The sequence below is a fragment of the Eriocheir sinensis genome, chromosome 23, assembly GCF_024679095.1.
Source record: "Eriocheir sinensis breed Jianghai 21 chromosome 23, ASM2467909v1, whole genome shotgun sequence".
Classification (NCBI taxonomy): Eukaryota; Metazoa; Arthropoda; class Malacostraca; order Decapoda; family Varunidae; genus Eriocheir; species Eriocheir sinensis.
Genome location: NC_066531.1, coordinates 20,000,534 through 20,019,520, shown reverse-complemented (window position 1 = coordinate 20,019,520; position 18,987 = coordinate 20,000,534). Strand labels below are relative to the sequence as shown.

Below are 18,987 nucleotides of genomic sequence, written 5' to 3'. Positions count from 1 at the left end.
CTATATTAATCAATCAATCAATCCTTCTAATCCCAAGCCATTCATAACACCACGCAGTCGTATTATGAATGTATGTAAATTCCATAAATAGATAACGTACAGACTAACAGTGAGACAAAACGTCATGCGCAGGTCATCGCTAGATCTGTAAACAATGGGGGTTTCCCCGGGCCAAGTCACAGGGCTCGATTTTAAGTTAGAGTTGATGGACTATAGTAATGCCGTTCCTGCCTGCTCCCAGTTCCCACCCAGCGCCCCTGCCTCTACACAAGCTGCTGTAATTTCCAACACATCATCTTCATCTCTTGGCGTTAGACTCGTGTTGAGGCTGAGGCACTGGCAGGCAGGAGGCAGTGGACTGGAGGATATTTAAGTATGGTGACCGGACATCCCCCTGTCTGCGGCCCTGCGGCACCCACCTGAAGCCTTCCCGGTGGAGTTCGCGGCCCACGCAGCCCGTCCCAGCGGCCACGTCCAGCACCCTGGCCTTAGCTCGCCGCTCCGGGGGTACCCAACGCAGCGCCTCCTCCAGCGTGATGTCGTGGCCACGGTACCCGCCTTTCCAGATCATCTAAGGGGACGGGGAAGCGGGTGATTACAGGTGGGTACCCCAGGGGCCGCATCACTTCACTCCCGGACCTCAAGGAGTAGTCACCGGTTTAACGCAAAATCATTCCAGCGATACCCCATGATTCTGCGTAGGCACTTGGTACCGAAGGCATCTCTCTCTCTCTCTCTCTCTCTCTCTCTCTCTCTCTCTCTCTCTCTCTCTCTCTCTCTCTCTCTCTCTCTCTCTCTCTCTCCTCGTAGTTCTCGGAAAATTTAATAGCGGTGTATAGGAAGATGAATGGTCTAGAGAAATTGGATAGACATGACCTTTTGATAAAAGAAGAGAGAAACTTAAGAGGAAATGGAAAACTGTTGAGAAAAGGAAATTGTAGAAGAGACATCAAGAAGAACAGCTTCCCGCAGAGATGTGTGGGGGTCTGGAATGGGCTGGAGAGGGAGGTGGTGCAGGCTAAGTCAATAAGCATATTTAAGGCCAAATTAGACGGTAGTAGTTGGAAAGATGGGACTGCACTTAAGTTTCTCTCTTCTTTTATCAAAAGGTCATGTCTATCCAATTTCTCTAGACCATTCATCTTCCTATACACCGCTATTAAATCTCCCCTTTCTCTTCTAATTTCCAATGTTGGGAGGTTCAGCCTCAGCAACCATTCTTCATACGGCAGGTCGCTCAGACTAGGTGCCATTTTTGTTGCCGCTCTCTGTATCCTCTCCAGTTTTCTAACGTGTTTCTTAAGTGATGGCGACCAAGCCACTGATGCATATTCTAGTCTAGGGCGTATCAAGGTCACAATTAATTTTCTTACCATGTCCTCATCAATTTATGTGAACGCTGCTCTGATGTTCCTCAGCAGGTTGTATATGTCTCAGCTGATATTTTATTCACATGTCTTTCTGGAGACAAGTTCTCTGTGATCATCACTCTTCTGTCTTCTTGTCTAACTTATCCTTACCCAACTTATAATGTCCCTCTCCTCTCATTCCAGTCTTTCCAAATTCAATAACACTGCACTTTTTGGTATTAAATTCCATTTCCCATTTCCTGCTCCATTACCACACTGTGTCCAGGTCTCTCTGGAGTAGCAAGCAGTCCTCCTCTTTTTCCACTCTTCTCATTATTTTAGCGTCATCGGCAAACAGACTCATATAGCTATCCACGCCTTCTATCATATCATTAACATATGCTGCAAACATAACTGGGGCCAACACAGAGCCTTGCGGAACTCCACTCATGTCATTTTTCCAACTTGATTTTTTGTCTAATAGTTGTTCTCATCATCCTGTTCTTCAGAAAATCCTCCATCCACTTTAAAAGTCCTCCTCCTAATTTACCCACCGTCTCCAGCTTCCACATCAACCTCCTATGCGGCACCTTGTCAAAGGCCTTTTTCAAGTCCAGGTAGACGGCGTCAGCCCATCCATCTTTCTCCTGCACATCTATCACCCTTGAATAGAAACACGCCAAGATTGTCAGGCATGATCTTCTTTTCCTCAATCCGAACTGTCTTTCTATGATGATTTCATTTTCCTCTAGGTGCTTCGTCCATTTTTTTGTGTGTGTGTTTACTTATTCATATTTACCTATTTATAGTCTACTGGGCCTGAGCTAAGCTCTGATAGTCCTGGCTACATATCTACTTTTATCCAGCCTTTCCTTCATTTCTTGGATACTGTTCGCTTCCACCACCTCTTCCCGCAAGCTGTTTCATGTGTTAACATTTCTTTGTGGAAAACTTTTTTTTAAAGTTACTCAAACAAGTTCCTTTATGAAGTTTCTTTCTATGTCCTCTCAGCCCTTGCGTTATCGCAGTTAAGAAGAGATCATCTCTATCCACCACATCAAACTTATTTACCAACTTATGCAGTGTGATCAGATCTCCTTTCTTCCTTCTTTGTTCCAGTGTCGTCAAGTCCATCTCCTTCAACCTGTCTTCATATGTCATATTCAAGAGTTCTGGGACCATTTTAGCTGCAATTTTCTGTATTATTTCCAACTTTGTGATATCCTTTTTGCGAGGTGACCACATAACTGCAGCATTTTCAAGGTTTGGTCTCATCATTGTTGTTATTTTCTTCATCTTTTTCTTTGTCCATAAAATGGAATAATACCCTTATATTTTGCATCATCCTGTAGGTTTCTTCAAACAGCTTGTTTATGTGCTTCTCTGGGGATAGTGTGTCTTGCATCGTTACTCCCAATTTTTTGTCTTCATGTACCACCTTTAAGTTTTCTTCCCCCATCCTGTTTGTTTCCCTTGGTATTTTTTTTACTTTTCCCCATTTCCATAACATGGCACTTGCTTGCATTATATTCCATCTCCCATAACAGGCTCCATCTATACACTCTGTCCAGGTATTTTAGCAGCTCTTTACACTCTCTCTCCTGCCTCACTTTTCTTATTAACTTTGTATCATCTGCAAAAAGGATCATATAACTTTTAATACCCTTTGGCATATCATTTATATATATTATAAACATTATTGATGCCAAAACTAAGCTTTAAGGGAACTCCACTCTCTCTTCCAATTTGATTTCTCCTCTCTAATCACCGTCTTCACTTATCTTCCCATTAAGTAATCCTTCATCCACTCGATAAAATTTCCGCCCATTCCTCCCCACTGCTGTAGTTTCCAGATTAACCTTATGTGCGGAACCTTGTCGAAATCTTTTTTTCAAATCGAGATTTGGAACGATGGACTACACTTGAATGAGGTTGGATCGGCGCGTCTCGGGAGGCTTCTGGACGAGGCAGTGAAAAGCTTGTTGAAAAGCCTTTCAAAAAACGGCGGGCGAGGACGGGGCAAAGGCAGCCCTTGATCAACCAACCCGTAGCGTCAGTGCGACTCACAAGAAAATGTGTAACTAACGACGCCTCCGACAAGCGAACTGGTACAACTCGTCACGGCCACATTTCTATCATGTACACTAATGCACGTAGTTTAATACCCAAAAAGGACGAAATTAGGGCGTATATTGCAACAGAGAAACCAGATGTGGTAGCCATCACAGAGACTTGGGCCAACTCTACTCATATAGAATCCGAACTGTCATTCCCTGGGTACGAAAGCTTCCACAAAAGTCGAAAGCACAAGAAAGGAGGAGGCGTAGTCTGCTACGTAAAAAGTACAATCCCTGCCATAAAACCGCAAATAACAAGAAACTAACACTTGCAACCGTATACAGGCCTCCGAAACAACAGTCAGCCGATGACACTGCCCTCTACGAAGAGATTCACTCTGTAACACAAAGCAAGGAAGCAATTATAATTGGGGACTTTAACTGCCCTAACATTGACTGGGGACTGATGACTGGAGATCAAGAGGGTAACAGGCTTATATAAATGGTGGAGGATTCGTTCGTCACTCAAATTGTAACTCAACCAACAAGATAAAACAATCTGCTGGATCTGGTATTAGTAAGCGACCCCGACCTCATTCGCGACCGTACAGTTGGTGAGAAACTTAATGGGTGCGATCACCACTTAATCCGTTTTAATATCAATATATGTCACAAACTCGTAGATAATCCGTCAGTGATACCAGATTACAAAAAAGGAAATTTCAACTTAGCCCGTGCGCTGCTTCCCCCTACGACCTGGGACCAACTTGGCATCACCGACAATACAATCGACAACGCGTGGAACGTCTTCAAAGATAAGCTGTTGCAAGTAGAGAAGGCTACAGTGCCTACGAAATCCAGGCGAGTAAATGGGGCCGTAGATCCACCGTGAATGACCAGAGATATAAAAAGGGCAGTAAACCTAAAAAAAAGGAATTATAATTTGATGAAAGAGAATGCTACGGCCGAAGCCAGCACACAGTACCACAACAGCCTCAGAGCATGTCGCAGCCTTATTCGGAGTAGCAAACGCAACTATGAAAAGCAAATAGCGCGCGAAATCAAAACTAACTCCAATAAATTCTTCACGTACATAAGATTGAAAAAGAAAGTAAAATCCAATATTGGTCCCCTGACAGACGAGACTGGATCTGTAACTCAGGACAGTAAACAGATGGCCAGAATCCTCAATAGTAATTTCGCATCCGTATTCACAGTCGAGGACATCGAAACCATTCCCGAGGGTCCTGACCCACCGAGTGAGATCACGCCGCTGGAAATTGACACAATATGCGACCAAGAAGTAAAAAAGTACCTGGACAAACTCGACACGAACAAGTCAACGGGACCCGACAGTTTGTCCCCGCGGTTATTAAAAGAGCTTAAACAACAAATACTTCAACCACTCACTAACATATTCAACCGGTCAGTCCAACTAAACAAGGTCCCGGAAGACTGGAAGATGGCGAACGTAACACCGATTTTCAAAAAAGGAGACAAAAGCGTTGCATTAAACTACAGGCCCATAAGTTTGACATCAGTGGCAGGAAAAATACTCGAAAAGATTATTAGAGATAAACTTGTTAAGTTTCTAGAAAACAATAATATAATCTCCGACACCCAGCATGGCTTCAGAAACAAGCGCTCCTGCCTAACGAATTTATTAGACTTCTTCCAAGGTATATATAAGAACTGGGATGCCCACATTCCCAGTGATGTTATATACCTGGACTTTCAGAAAGCCTTCGACAAGGTACCGCACGAGCGACTCCTTAAGAAACTGCACTCGGCAGGCATCGGAGCCAATCTGATCGCGTGGATAAGAGATTGGCTCACCGACAGAAAACAACGAGTACTACTCAACGGACAGCCTTCCGATTGGCTTCCAGTCACTAGTGGAGTGCCTCAAGGGTCAGTGCTGGGACCCATCCTCTTTATCATATATATCAATGACCTAGAATCATTACTGAAATCCACAATATCGAAATTTGCAGATGACCCCAAGGTGGGTGGAGATGCCCTCACAAAGACCGACTGCGAAATCATTCAGAAAGACCTCAATCACATTATCGAATGGTCGGAAAAATGGCAAATGTCTTTTAATGTTGACAAATGCAAAGTCATGCACATTGGGTCCCAAAATAGTAACCATACATACATCATGAATGGGAGACCTCTGCAAGCGATGCAGGAGGAAAAGGATCTTGGAGTCACTATCAGCAGTGACCTGAAACACGCGAATCACTGTAAAAAAGCATACAACAAGGCCAACATTATGCTCGGGTTCATAGCGAGGAACTTCGAGTGTAAAACACCAGCCGTGATGCTATCCTTGTATAATTCCATGGTAAGACCGCACCTCGAGTATGCAGTGCAGTTCTGGTCTCCCAATTACAGAAAGGACATTGCTCTACTGGAAAGGATTCAACGACGCGCCACAAAGATGATTCCAACCTTCAGGGCTCAACCGTACGAGGAACGACTCAAGCGACTCAATCTCTTTACATTGGAGAAAAGACGCCTACGAGGGGATATGATTCAAGTCTTCAAGTATGTAAAAAAGTTCAATAACGTCGATTACTCCAAATTCTTTGAACTGCAAACCAACTCAAGAACTAGAAATAACGGTTTACCCATTCAGTTGAGTCCATGTAACACCGACATTGGAAGGAGGTGGGGGAAGGGGTACCAGGGAGGGGGTGGGGAAGGGGTACCAGGGAGGGGTGGGGGAAGGGGTACCAGGGAGGGGGTGGGGAAGAGGTACCAGGGAGGGTGGGGGAAGGGGTACCAGGAGGGGGTGGGGAAGAGGTACCAGGGAGGGGGTGGGGAAGGGTACCAGGGAGGGGGTGGGGTAGGGGTACCAGGAGGGTGGGGGAAGGGGTATCAGGGAGGGGGTGGGGTAAGAGGTACCAGGGAGGGGGTGGGGGCAGGGGTATCATGGAGGGGGTGGGGGAGGGGTACCAGGGAGGGGGGTCGGGGAGGGGGTACCAGGGCGGGGGGGGGGGGAAGGGGTAGAAGGGTGTGGGGTGGGGGCAGGGGTACCAGGGAGGGGTCTGGGGGAGGGGGTACCTGGGAGGGGGTGGGGAAGGGGTACCAGGGAGGGGTGGGGAAGGGGACCAGGAAGGGGGTGGGGAAGGGGTACCAGGGAGGGTGGGGAAGGGTACCAGGGAGGGGTGGGGAAGGGGTACCAGGGAGGGGGTGGGAAGAGGTACCAGGGAGGGGTGGGGAAGGAGTATCAGGAGGAGGGTTGGGAAAGAGGTACCAGGGAGGGGGGGGTACCAGGAGGAGGGTTAGGAAGAGGTACCAGGGAGGGGGGTAGGGAAGGGAACCAGGGAGGTGGGTGGGGAAGGGAACCAGGGAGGGTGGGGAAGGGGTACCAGGAGATGGGTGGGGAAGGGGTTCCAGGGGAGAAGGAGAACCAGGGAGGGGGGTGGGGGAAGGGGTACCAGGGAGAGGAGTGGGTGGAAGAAGTACCGGGGGGGGGGAGGGAAAGGGGGGAAGGGGTACCTGGGAGGCGGGGTGGTGGAAGAGTTACGTGGGAGGGGGGACGGGGGAAGGGGTACCAGGGAGGGGGGTGGGGGAAGAGGTATAAGGGAGGGGGGTGGGGGAAGAGGTACCAGGGAGGGGGGTGGGGGAAGAGGTACCAGGGAGGGGGGTGCGATAAGGGGTAACAGGGAGGGGGTGGGGGAAGGGGTACCAGGGAGGGGGGTGGGGAATGGGGTACCAGGGAGGGGGGTGGGGGAAGGGGTACCAGGGTGGGGGTGGGGGAAGGGGTACCAGGGAGGGGGGTGGGGGAAGGGGTACCAGGGAGGGGGTGGGGGAAGGGGTACCAGGGAGGGGAGGGGGGTTGGTTTTCTCTCACTCCACCACTACATGCCTCCCTCCCTCCCGCGGCCCCGCTGCACACGACTTTCTACTCATGCTCATCCCTATACTATCCAAAACCCTTATGCAAGAGGTGAATTCTAGAACAACCTTCCTTCGTCTGTATTTCCTCCTGCCTATGACTTTACTTATTTCAAGAAGAGTGTATCAAGACACCTCTCCACGGGCTTTTTTTTTGTGTACTATTTTTGTTGTCCTTGAGCCGTGTCCTTTGATGTAAAAAAAAAAAATTACTATTACCTTTCGGCAATAGGAAGTCGTTGGTATAGATGCCAGTCTCCCGCTGCTTCATCATGCCCTCCGACGGGTCCACAGCGTCTATGTGCCTGTGTGAGTGGCTGTAGTAATACCAGTAGTAGTAGTAGAAGTTATATCAGTAGTAGAAGTTGTTGGGAATCAGTAAATTTACCCTACCCAACAGTTAGGTCACTCGCAAAGTGAATAACACACCCGTTAGACAATCCCAAACAAACAAGTGCTTACCAGCTATTAGGTGGTGAAGGTATCCAACAAGCACCTCCAGACAGCCGAACAAATAATAATCCTACCGGATCCGTGTAGTAAAATCTATCTGCCTCAAATAACTGCTGGGGGCACTTAGCTGAGAAGCGGGTTTCAAAAGATATTGTTGTCTCTGAAGTCTCGTACCGGGTGTAGTATCCCTCAGTCAGTTAATAGAAGGCACACTGCGTCCGAGTTAATGGGTGGGCTGCAGTGCCTTGGTCTTTACTTTGTGAAGGCCGGAGGTGGAGTGAGAGAAAACCAACCACGTGGGTCTGAAGCGATACTTTTAATTTCTCTCGCCAGATGGCGTGGCTTTCCTCTCTGTTTCCATAGGTTAAATTATCCTTGCTCTTTAATTTTAATTCAGCAAGAACAATTAGTTATTATTTCGTGAAAGGAAACACTTCACTATTGTTATTCCTTTCATGGTAAATGTGGTTAGTCTTCAGGCAGTGAATAAGTTGATTCTGTCTCGGTTTGGGAGCCGATGACCGAAGTATTCAAGTACCATCCAAGGCTTCTTTGAGCTCAGACGATACTCATAGTTGGCTTGAACTCTCGGCCCGAGACTAGTTCCATAAGGGAAATAGTTAATTTGTCTAGTCCCCCGGTTAACTGGCCTAATTCCTAACATAGTATAGCCTATCGATTTTAACTTGAGCCCTTGGGCGCGACACAAGGATTCCCCACGAGACCGCGCTGGTGCCACATCACTCCATTACTCTCCTCAGAGAGGGTGGCTATCTCTCTCTCTCTCTCTCTCTCTCTCTCTCTCTCTCTCTCTCTCTCTCTCTCTCTGCGCAGGGCGCAAGAGTGAGATCTACTTCATTTGTCCATTGTGGCGTAACGTTGAATGGTGCGGCCTGGCGCCTGTTGCCAAGGTCCGTCAGGCGGCAACGTTGCATGAGCCACGTTGCCAAGTGATATGGAAGGTTTACTGAGTCGTTGTCTTTCCCTCTAATCCCAGGTCGAGTGCCCCAGTCTGCGGGATCTGCGAGAGCAGTACCTCTCCCGGTGTCGTGATGTACATGGGAATTTTTCCCTTTCCCTAATGCTGGGTGAAAAGGCGCTCACCCCTGGACAAGACGTCATGGGGTATCTGCAGGAGATGGGCTTCCTCCATCTCTTGTAGGGTCTCTTTATAGAAAGTTATTTGTATTTCACTAATGCATTTTTAATAAACATTTTATTATATTTTAAACTAGTGCTATATCTGAATGGACCATTTCAAAACTATCTTCCTAATAACTTTTATCACCCTTAGATTATTTTAATTATTTGCCTCCCATGTTATTACTCCGGTGCCATATGACCAAGATGTTGCGGCGCCATGAAAGAAACTCTATATCAATCAATCAATCAATCCCTCTAATCCCAAGCCATTCATAACACCACGCAGTCGTATTATGAATGTATGTAAATTCCATAAATAGATAACGTACAGACTAACAGTGAGACAAAACGTCATGCGCAGGTCATCGCTAGATCTGTAAACAATGGGGGTTTCCCGGGGCCAAGTCACAGGGCTCAATTTTAAGTTAGAGTTGATGGACTATAGTAATGCCGCTCCTGCCCGCTCCCAGTTCCCACCCAGCGGCCCTGCCTCTACACAAGCTGCTGTAATTTCCAACATATCATCTTCATCTCTTGGCGTTGGACTCGTGTTGAGGCTGAGGCACTGGCAGGCAGGAGGGAGTGGACTGGAGGATATTTAAGTATGGTGACCGGACATCCCCCTGTCTGCGGGCCTGCGGCACCCACCTGAAGCCTTCCCGGTGGAGTTCGCGGCCCACGCAGCCCGTCCCGGCGGCCACGTCCAGCACCCTGGCCTTGGCTCGCCGCTCCGGGGGTACCCAACGCAGCGCCTCCTCCAGCGTGATGGCGGGGCCACGGTACCCACCTTTCCAGATCATCTAAGGGGACGTGGAAGCGGGTGATTACAGGTGGGTACCCCAGGGGCCGCATCACTTCACTCCCGGACCTCAAGGAGTAGTCGCCGGTTTAACGCAAAATCATTCCAGCGATACCCCATGATTCTGCGTAGGCACTTGGTACCGAAGGCATCTCTCTCTCTCTCTCTCTCTCTCTCTCTCTCTCTCTCTCTCTCTCTCTCTCTCTCTCTCTCTCACCATCTCCTCGTAGTTCTCGGACCACTCGTTGTAGCCGACCACCATCTCCTCCGGCGTGACCCCCGGCCTGTGGACTTTCGCGATCACCCTCATTGCCACGTCGCCCCGACTGCCGCCCTCAGACATTATCCTGCAGCAGGGAAGAGACAGAAGAATCACAGGCAGGGCATGACTACAGTACAGTACAATTCCTTTATACATCCTTTATATATTTACGAAGGTAGGTACAGTTTTCTAGCCCCGCGCCGCACTCCTCGCTGATTTGCCGGCTGGCTCTCAAGCTCCGCCCACCTCCATGGCAAGTGTGGCCCGCCTCTCTCTCTCTCTCTCTCTCTCTCTCTCTCTCTCTCTCTCTCTCTCTGGAATGGAATAGACTAAGCAATCACATAGTTAGTGCAGCGACGGCAGCTTGGTTTGAGTAGACTGGATAGCTACATGGACGAGGATGACAGGTGATAGTCAGGTGTGGGTGCAGTAAGGCTCTCCGGCTTATTGCACGGTCAGATGAAGTTGCTCTCTCTCTCTCTCTCTCTCTCTCTCTCTCTCTCTCTCTCTCTCTCGGTGTGTCTGTGTGTGTGAGAGAGAGAGAGAGAGAGAGAGAGAGAGAGAGAGAGAGAGAGACTCGTGATCAGGGTGTTATGAATGAACTACACACACACACACACACACACACACACACACACACACACACACACACACACACACACACTCCCAGGCTTCACGGTCTGACAGGGCGGCAATTTGAGCCCGCACAGGCCGGATTCTTTCCGTTGACTAGGAGTGGTTACTTTCTCCCCTTGAGCAAAGGGGATGGGGTGTGTGGTGTGTGAGGTCCTGGCAGTACCCATAGATCGACGATAAAGAGCACTTGCTCATGTCGGGAGGGTACCTGCTGCTGGCGATTACGAGACCAACGCGTGATCAGGTTGTGGTGAATTACACACACACACACACACACACACACACACACACACACATTACACGTGGCAATTCCTGGCCGGCAATACACCCGCGACGATCTAGCGGCTAGACCGGCTGGGTGCTCTCGGGAGAAAGTACCTTCACACGTGGGAGGAGCCGCCGGGAGCATCAAGACGTAAACTGGGCATGAATTCACCCCAGACACCCCAAAAGGCTACTACCATATCTTAAAACCACAATGAGTTTGGTCCATCAGCCTAATATTGTAGAAATACTTTAAGTAAACGAGTTTTATCATAAGTAGTATTGATTGTTTGATTGATTGTTTATTGTTGCATTTAACAACAAAGGAGAAGGGAGGAACATGCCATCCCAACCCCCAGGCAATACATAGTGTGATTATATAATACACGAAAATAACCGTTCCTTATACCTCCTTCGATATCTCGCAAAGAGGTAAACATTTCCCACAATGTTGCTGCCACTCTCTCAAAAGTTGTTTTGCGCAGACTCTGCTTCTTGTAGAGCTTATCTTGTGGGTCCCACAAGTGTCGATGCTGTCTCACTTCCTCTAGCAATGCCACCTCGGCCTCCCGGATCCAAATCTTGTTATCTGCATCTGTTATTTCTTATTTTATTGGCGCCGACATGTTGTTTGCCCGGCCGCCAGCAGGCAATTCAAGACGGACACGCTCAGCTGCAGAGAATTTGCCGCGAGAAGAGCTCCCAGGCCCAGACCCATACCAAAAATGCTGCCGCGCCTGTATTGCCAGCCGCGAATTGCCAAGTGTAAAGCCGCCTTTAGAGGCGAGGTTCGTGATTTAAATGAAAAGAGATCGCAAGAAGAGAAGAGGGAGTTTTTTTGGAGAGTAATGGATATGAAAGTGAGAAAATAGTTCATAGGGTCGAGAGGAAGAAGGGAATAAAACTAACAGAAAAGGAGAAAGGGTGGAAAGTGACATATACGAATATTAATGGAATAGTTTCATCGTAGATAGAATTAACGACTATTTGAGAGACAAAGAACTTGATATTGTGGGGCTGACGGAAACTAAGTTGTGACTCAATTGAGGTGGTGGGGATTGGAGAAGGTGCAAACAACATATGGAGGAGAGACAGAAAGATAAAACAGGGAGGAGGTGTGATATTGATGGTTAAAAAAGGCATTAGGGTGGAGGAGGTAATTGAGGGTGAAGGCTTGACAGAGGTGTTGAAAGTGAAAGTTGTGGATGCTGAAGGAAGAAGAAGGCATTATGTAGTAGGGTATGTGCCCCCATGAACAAGCGTATGGGGTTGCGGGAATATAAACAAGTGATACAAGAGACGGTGAGTTGCAAGGATGAAATGTTGAGGGCGTGTGAGAGAATACTTATAATGGGTGATTTCAACTGCATGGAGGTGGAATGGGAGGATTGGGAGACGCAGGGAGCAGACGAGTCGTGGGGAGGAAGACTACTGTAACTGGCAGTGGAACATGTGCTGACTCAGTGGATCAAGGAACATACCAGATTCGGGAAAGAAGGCGAGGCATCAAGACTAGACATGGTATATATTTAGTAAGGCGCCGTAAATAATAGAAAATCTTAACGTAGATTGTCCAATAGCGAAGAGTGACCATGAGGTTGTGGAATTTGAAGTATCAGAAAAGAAAACGATTGACCGAAAAGAAAATCACAAAATTGGGAGAAGCAACTACTGTGACTTTGTTAGCATGATAACCTTTTTTGAAAATGCAAATTGGAGTGGGCTGTTCAAAGCCAAGAGTACACAGGATAAGTGGGAGGCGTTTTTAAAGCTATACAAGGAAACCGAAAATAGATATGTCCCCAAGGTAACCAAAAAGGATGTTGGTAAAAAGGAGTGGTTTAACAAGAGATCGGAGATAATTAGAAAGAGAAAAGAGGAAGCTTGGAGTAGACGAAGAAGAATGAACTCGTGGAACGATTTCAAACAAGCAAGGAATGAATATACAAAGATTAGAAGAGAAGAAAAAAGGAAATATGAAAAAGATATAATCGACAAGTGAAAAGACCTACCCAAACTATTTTATAGACGTGTGAACGGCAAATTAAAGAATAGAGAAAAAATCGATAAACTGAAAATGGATGAAACCACATATGAGGACCCAGCAAAGATGGCAGAGGTGATGAATAACAGCTTCCATAGAATTTTACAAAAGAAGAATTTGTACAACCCCCGGGCCAGGAAAAAGGAAGGGTTATGCAAGAGATTCAGTTAACGGTGCAGGAGGTCAAAGAAAGTTTGAACAAATTGGATGTAAGAAAGGCGACGGGGCCGGATGGAGTATCAGGGTGGATCTTGAAAGAATGTAGTGATCAACTTGCAGAGAAACTGCACTCCATAATGAGTGTCTCTCTGAGTAAAGAAAAGGTACCACAAGATTGGAAGAGAGCAAACATAGTACGGTACAGACCGGTGTCACTCACTAGTGTGGTTGCGAAGGTATGTGAGAGACTGGTTAAAAACAGGTGGCCGGATTTCTTAGAAAGTGAGAAAATTATATCGGATTTCCATCGAGAGAGAGAGAGAGAGAGAGAGAGAGAGAGAGAGAGAGAGAGAGAGAGAGAGAGAGAGAGAGAGAGAGAGTGTGTGCACACGTTCACACGTGAATGCTGATGAAGGAGCGGAACATCAAAGTCTCGACTCTAGATAATACGCCTCGTCTTCTCTCTGGTGTTATTATTTTGTAGTGATATCTTGGTTTAACACGTGTTACATACACATGCTACATTTATTTTCACCTCTTAATTACGGATAAAGCCTCCCTTACACTTCCTGAATAGCAGTGAACCTCTCCGCCACTCACAGCAGAACACGACGAACATCGTTTATTTACAACAACACTTGAGTAGCACTACTGCGACGTTGCCGGTTGGAGGGAAGGCTTACCATGGTGGGTACAGGAACTCATTTCCGCAAATGTACCAGGAACATCAACAGCTCTCTCCTCCTGAATTTTGCAAAATCCAGAAAGTTGAGAATTGCGGGTTCCTGGTACCAGAGACCAGAGCTGCACCGCTGGACTTGATATAGCGATGCCGGAGGTGTAGCTAAGGAGATCGACCACATTCTCGTAAATACTCGTTGGAGGATCCTTCAGAACTGCAGGGTTTACGGGAGTGCTGCGTTCTTTGTAACTGACCATAGGCTTGTTGTTGCAACACTCAAGCTTCATGTTAGGTCAAAAAGAATCTCGAGATGCAACACTACTGTGTTCCATCTCGAGAGGCTGAAGGACCTGGCATGTGCTCCGGAGTATGCAGTGACGGTCTCAAATCGGTTCGATGTGCACAGCACCCTGGATGACCCTGTAGAACTGTGGAATACCTTTAAACGTAAGACTCTGCAAGATGCCGAGGAGTGCACTGGAGAGCGCCCGAGATCTAGGAGTGCCTTTGCCTCGGTGGAGACGTTGGATAATATTGAGGAGAGTCGCGCTGCCAGACTTGCTGGGAAGCGGGACCAATACAGGGCTCTGTCGCGTAGGACTAGAGCTCTCCTGAGGAGAGACAAGGAGAGGTGTGTCAGGAGTCTCGCTGAGGAAGTCGAGGGCCATTTAAATGCGAATGACCCCCGACCTGCTTATCGAGCCGTGAAGATGCACCGCTCCAAGTCTCCCTCTTATTAGGTGAGCACTATCCGAACAGCTGACGGCTGCCTCGTGTCTTACATGAATGGGCAGAGGGCACGTTGGGCTGAGAACTTTGAGCAGCTGTACATGGTGGACTCTCCACGTCGGCAGCTTCCAGTTGCTGGGTTACAAGTGGTGGATGCTGACCCACCCATTGACGAAAGTTCATCCTCTCTGGTTGAGGTCAAAGAGGCTGTGGCTAAGTTGAGAGGTGGGAAGGCACTTGGCATGCTGTCCGGATCTTCAATCAACCTTAACTTCAGCAACTTCGGTCAAGAGGAGCACCGGGAGGCAGCATGGGCCAAGCAAGTCATACATCACGCCAGCCACCATAAATAAAATTAGCTTGCGCCACTAACGGGCTGGGGCCGTCTATAACGCCCCTCAAAAAACCCTACCGGCGCTACAGACAGCACAAAAAAGTGTAGCAAATCTGAGGCATTCCAGTGGAAAACAAGTTCGCGGTCCTCGGCCTGTGTTTCTGGAGTGACGGGAGGAAATGTTGTGGGCAGCCCGGCGTGGCGATAAATCTCATCAATGTATTTTAGTCTATCCGATCCTGATCTGCGCATGCGCAGAACCCAATGTTTACTATCACAGAGTGTTGATATTAGTTTGTCCAGGCAAGATGGCGGCAATACAGCATGCTAGTTTTTATGAGAGAATGGAGAAATTCCAGGATGACATTCAAGGGTTATCACATTTATCACATTTACCGACATACAAGGGGTATAGGTTATCACATTTATTACATTTACCGACATACAAGGGGTATAGGTTATTACATTTATTACATTCACCGACATACAAGGGGTATAGGTTATCACATTTATCACATTTACCGACGTACAGGCGGTGCAGGTTATCTCACCAATCACATGTACCGACGTACAAGGGGTGCAGGTTATCTCACTTATCACATTTACCGACACAGGGGAAGGTGGGGCAAAACTTCACCCTTAAGGTTTCACTCCAGATTTTGCATAAATTTTGTAGTATATTCAGAGATAGCTGGTGTTTTTGCAATCTTTATTCATCATTAAACAAAATAAACTCTCTTTGGAAGAACTACTTTGGATCCTTTACTCATGAATTAAAAAAATAAAATAGCCACAAGTGGACCATTTTGTACAACGGTCGGGGCAAAACGGACCTCACGTATGGGGCAAAATGGCCCTCATATGGAAATGCTTGGTAACATGCCAAACATACGTTTTGACAGATAATCACATTAGAAAGATTACTTAACACAACTAAAATAATCTAGTTCTTATTCCATTAGAAAACAATTGCTCTTAGGCTCAGTAGCATGAACAACAATGAATTCCAAATGAAAAGTGATATTACCTTCCTGAACATCAAGTTCTTATTTCATTACAAAAATAAATGATCTGTGGCTCAATAGCATGAACACCAATGAACTCTCATGAAACTACTCACAAGTGAAAGTGAAATTACCTTTCTGAACATAAAAGTTCACCCTAGAACCCTAACGTGGGGTGATTTTCACCCGGCGCTTATCGCGGTAACGTGATTCCTCCCCTACGTGACTCACCAGCCCGTTCTGCTCCTCAGTACCTTCAGTGCTTTGTGTGACATACTGGAGGGTGGGTATGCGCTCTCGCTCAGGGCTTGGAATTTTCCACCACAAGCGAAAATTTGTGATTTCGGGAGAAAATCACCCGACGTTATGGTGACTGTATGGTGCTCCCAGTGGCAGTAGAGGGGTGTACCTGACTGAGGCTAAGGTTTAATGACCTAAGAAGCAGTGCACACAAGAAGAAGTCTCTGTTTTCAATACTTTTTTTTTTGACTTTTTTTTTCAAAATTCACAGTAAAATTTACTCTTTTAGTTTACTTAACAATAAAATCACTTATAATATTAAAATATGATACAAAATAAATTTATCAAACACCATTCAAAAGCTAAAGAGCTATTTTTCTTCTGTATACTTTGCAATAAAAATTAATTGAAAAACAATATGTTTTTTTGATTTTCCAAAAAAGAGTGAAAATCTCCCGGGGTTAGGGTTAATGTGACTCAAGATGGACGTTAGGGTTCTTTAATTAATACATTACAAATATACTTGTTATTTTGGTCAATAGCATGAACAACATGAACTCAAAAACGAAAAGTGACATTACCTTCCTGAACATAAAATTAATATTCATATAAAAGAAACAGAGAACACTTTGTCCTTATCTTTGTTCACTGAAGTTGTGAGTTACTTAGCAGCAAAAAATAATTATTATTGTTAAGTGGGCCGTTTTGCCCCAGGGGCAATGAAAATGTTAACAACAATCTCAGCGGAACAATGGTGGTGCAGAAAAATGTTTCAGTAGTCAGACTCATGCACAGAGTAATACCAAAGAATCATGCAATAACACATGAAATTATGAGTCACAGTACTCCTATAAACACGATTTTATCAGACCCTTACCAATAGATCAGCTGGTGATAAAATATTCTGGGATTTTTCACACACAAACAAACGACGGCGTCCAAACTTGCCCCGATGTTGCAGCTGACTAATGAGCCGAGGAGTAAGTCCATATCAGTATCAATAGCTGGCAGAAGCTAAAAACACAGAAAACGGGGTGGTCCATATTACCCACCTATGCCATTTTGCCCCACCTCCCCCTATAAGTGGTGCAGGTTATCTTATTTATCACATTTACCGACATACAAGGGGTGCAGGTTATCTCATTTATCACATTTGCTGACATACAAGAGGTGCAGGAATCAACTTTCATATTTAACGCATTTTCCAAATTCAAAACATACGTCATCATTTACTTTCATAAAAAAACAAATATCAACTCGGGTGGGACAGATCACAATAAGTAAGCGAGAAAAGACATGGTACCGTGCCGAAAATAATCCACCCTGTGTATGTAAACAAAGTCCGCGCATGCGCAGATCAGGATGGGATGTTCAACCATAGCGGATCGTTGGCAACACTGCTTACATCACAATGGCCGCTTCCCCGCTCCAACCAAAACAAATGTAGGCTATGCCTTTTCACTGGTGTTCTAATGCGATTCTGTTGATTTCTCGACCTCATTTGAAATGCATATTAGTCGATTTCATGCTCCCCCACCCAAAAACCCCGTGTTCCCACAGGTCCCCCAAGATCGTTTAGGGAGGTGGATAGGCATAACTTGAAAAGAGGCATAACTCGAAAAGTAGACATTTGCGACGGAAATGAGGAACAAAATCACGGAATTCTCTACATCTCTCAGCAGAAAAACATGAACCACGTGAGAAAATCGTTGGTTGGGTGAAACCGTAAATTGACCAAAATAAGTTACTGCAAAATAATAGCAGTTTTCTTAAATGCATAATAATAACTTAGTATTCGTAAATGCAAAGTAATGGCTTAGTTTCATAAATGCAAACGAATCGCTTAGTATTCTTAAATGCAAAATAATAGCTTTGTAATTCAATTCACAATAGCCTACTAGTTTCCTAAATGCGCCGGCTGGCATGGTCGATGACGTCATTACATAACATTGTCAAGCGAGAGTTAAATGGTTTCATCATTATATATTTTTAGATCATATCAGAATATTTGTGCAAATTATCAATGTTTTCTTCGTATTTTCTTAGGGAGAACGTTGCAGGAATGTATACAACATTTATTCAAATGCATAATAGCGTTGTAAACCACTTTAGCTGTCCTTGACTAAATTTGAACGAAATGTAAAAAGAGACATTTTCCTCCACAAATTACAAACTTGTTATCAGTGTGCACAACTGACAAATTCATATATAATAAATTATGGAGAGTGTATATGTAGTGACATATCTGAACATTAGCCTCTTTCCATGCGGTGTATATATTTTAAAGTCTGGGCCGGTGAACGAAAATCAGTGGACAGTGTGTCAACACTTGTGTCCACGATTGTACAACAGTAGTTTTCCTGGGTTATTGGTCATGGAGATCCCTGACTTTAGGCACTGTAAAGCCAAAGACAGGGAGGGGATGGTAGCTGGGGTAGTGCTAATTGCCAGTTGAGCTATGTAAAAAATCAACGAAAAGGGGGTGTGGGGGGGTGAAAAGGGGAAGTATACACGATTTGCCGTTTCTGTTGTAACCGACGGTGGAATTTACGAGCTCACATAACTATACACGGAAGGAAGTACTCTTGTAGGTGATACAATCCTTTCACTTTCTTATTCCAGAAACATCAGTACAAACCTCTTGTGCTGCTACGAGGCAACCCACGGAAGTACTTACCAGGAATCGGTGTTCGGTCCCTCAGGCTGCCCCTCCGTCGCTGCGTCAATCTAGGTTACACGCGACACAACAACTGGTCACATGCGTTCGGAAGAGTATTTAGGAGCCTCAAAGGGTACGTGATGGTTACACTTATGACAGGCCACGCGCCACTACCGCCGGATTCCTCATATACGAGCTCCGTCACCTCAGGCAGCCGTGCGCCACCCTGCAGTGTTGCCACCGGCCGTTGGGGTAGATTCCCTGGGA

The 18,987-nt window shown here is 46.2% G+C and overlaps 1 protein-coding gene across 1 annotated transcript; it reads right to left on the bottom strand.

Annotated features, from left to right (window-relative positions):
• Positions 1-2,967: 2,967 nt before the first annotated feature.
• Positions 2,968-18,895, bottom strand: LOC127002599 (uncharacterized). Its single transcript, XM_050868682.1, has 6 exons — positions 18,739-18,895; positions 9,925-10,054; positions 9,557-9,708; positions 7,532-7,617; positions 6,449-6,459; positions 2,968-2,982 (listed from the first exon to the last, which is right to left on the bottom strand). The coding sequence occupies exons 2-6, from the start codon at positions 10,048-10,050 to the stop codon at positions 2,968-2,970; spliced, it is 390 nt and encodes a 129-aa protein (XP_050724639.1). The 5' UTR covers positions 10,051-10,054; positions 18,739-18,895.
• Positions 18,896-18,987: the final 92 nt, after the last annotated feature.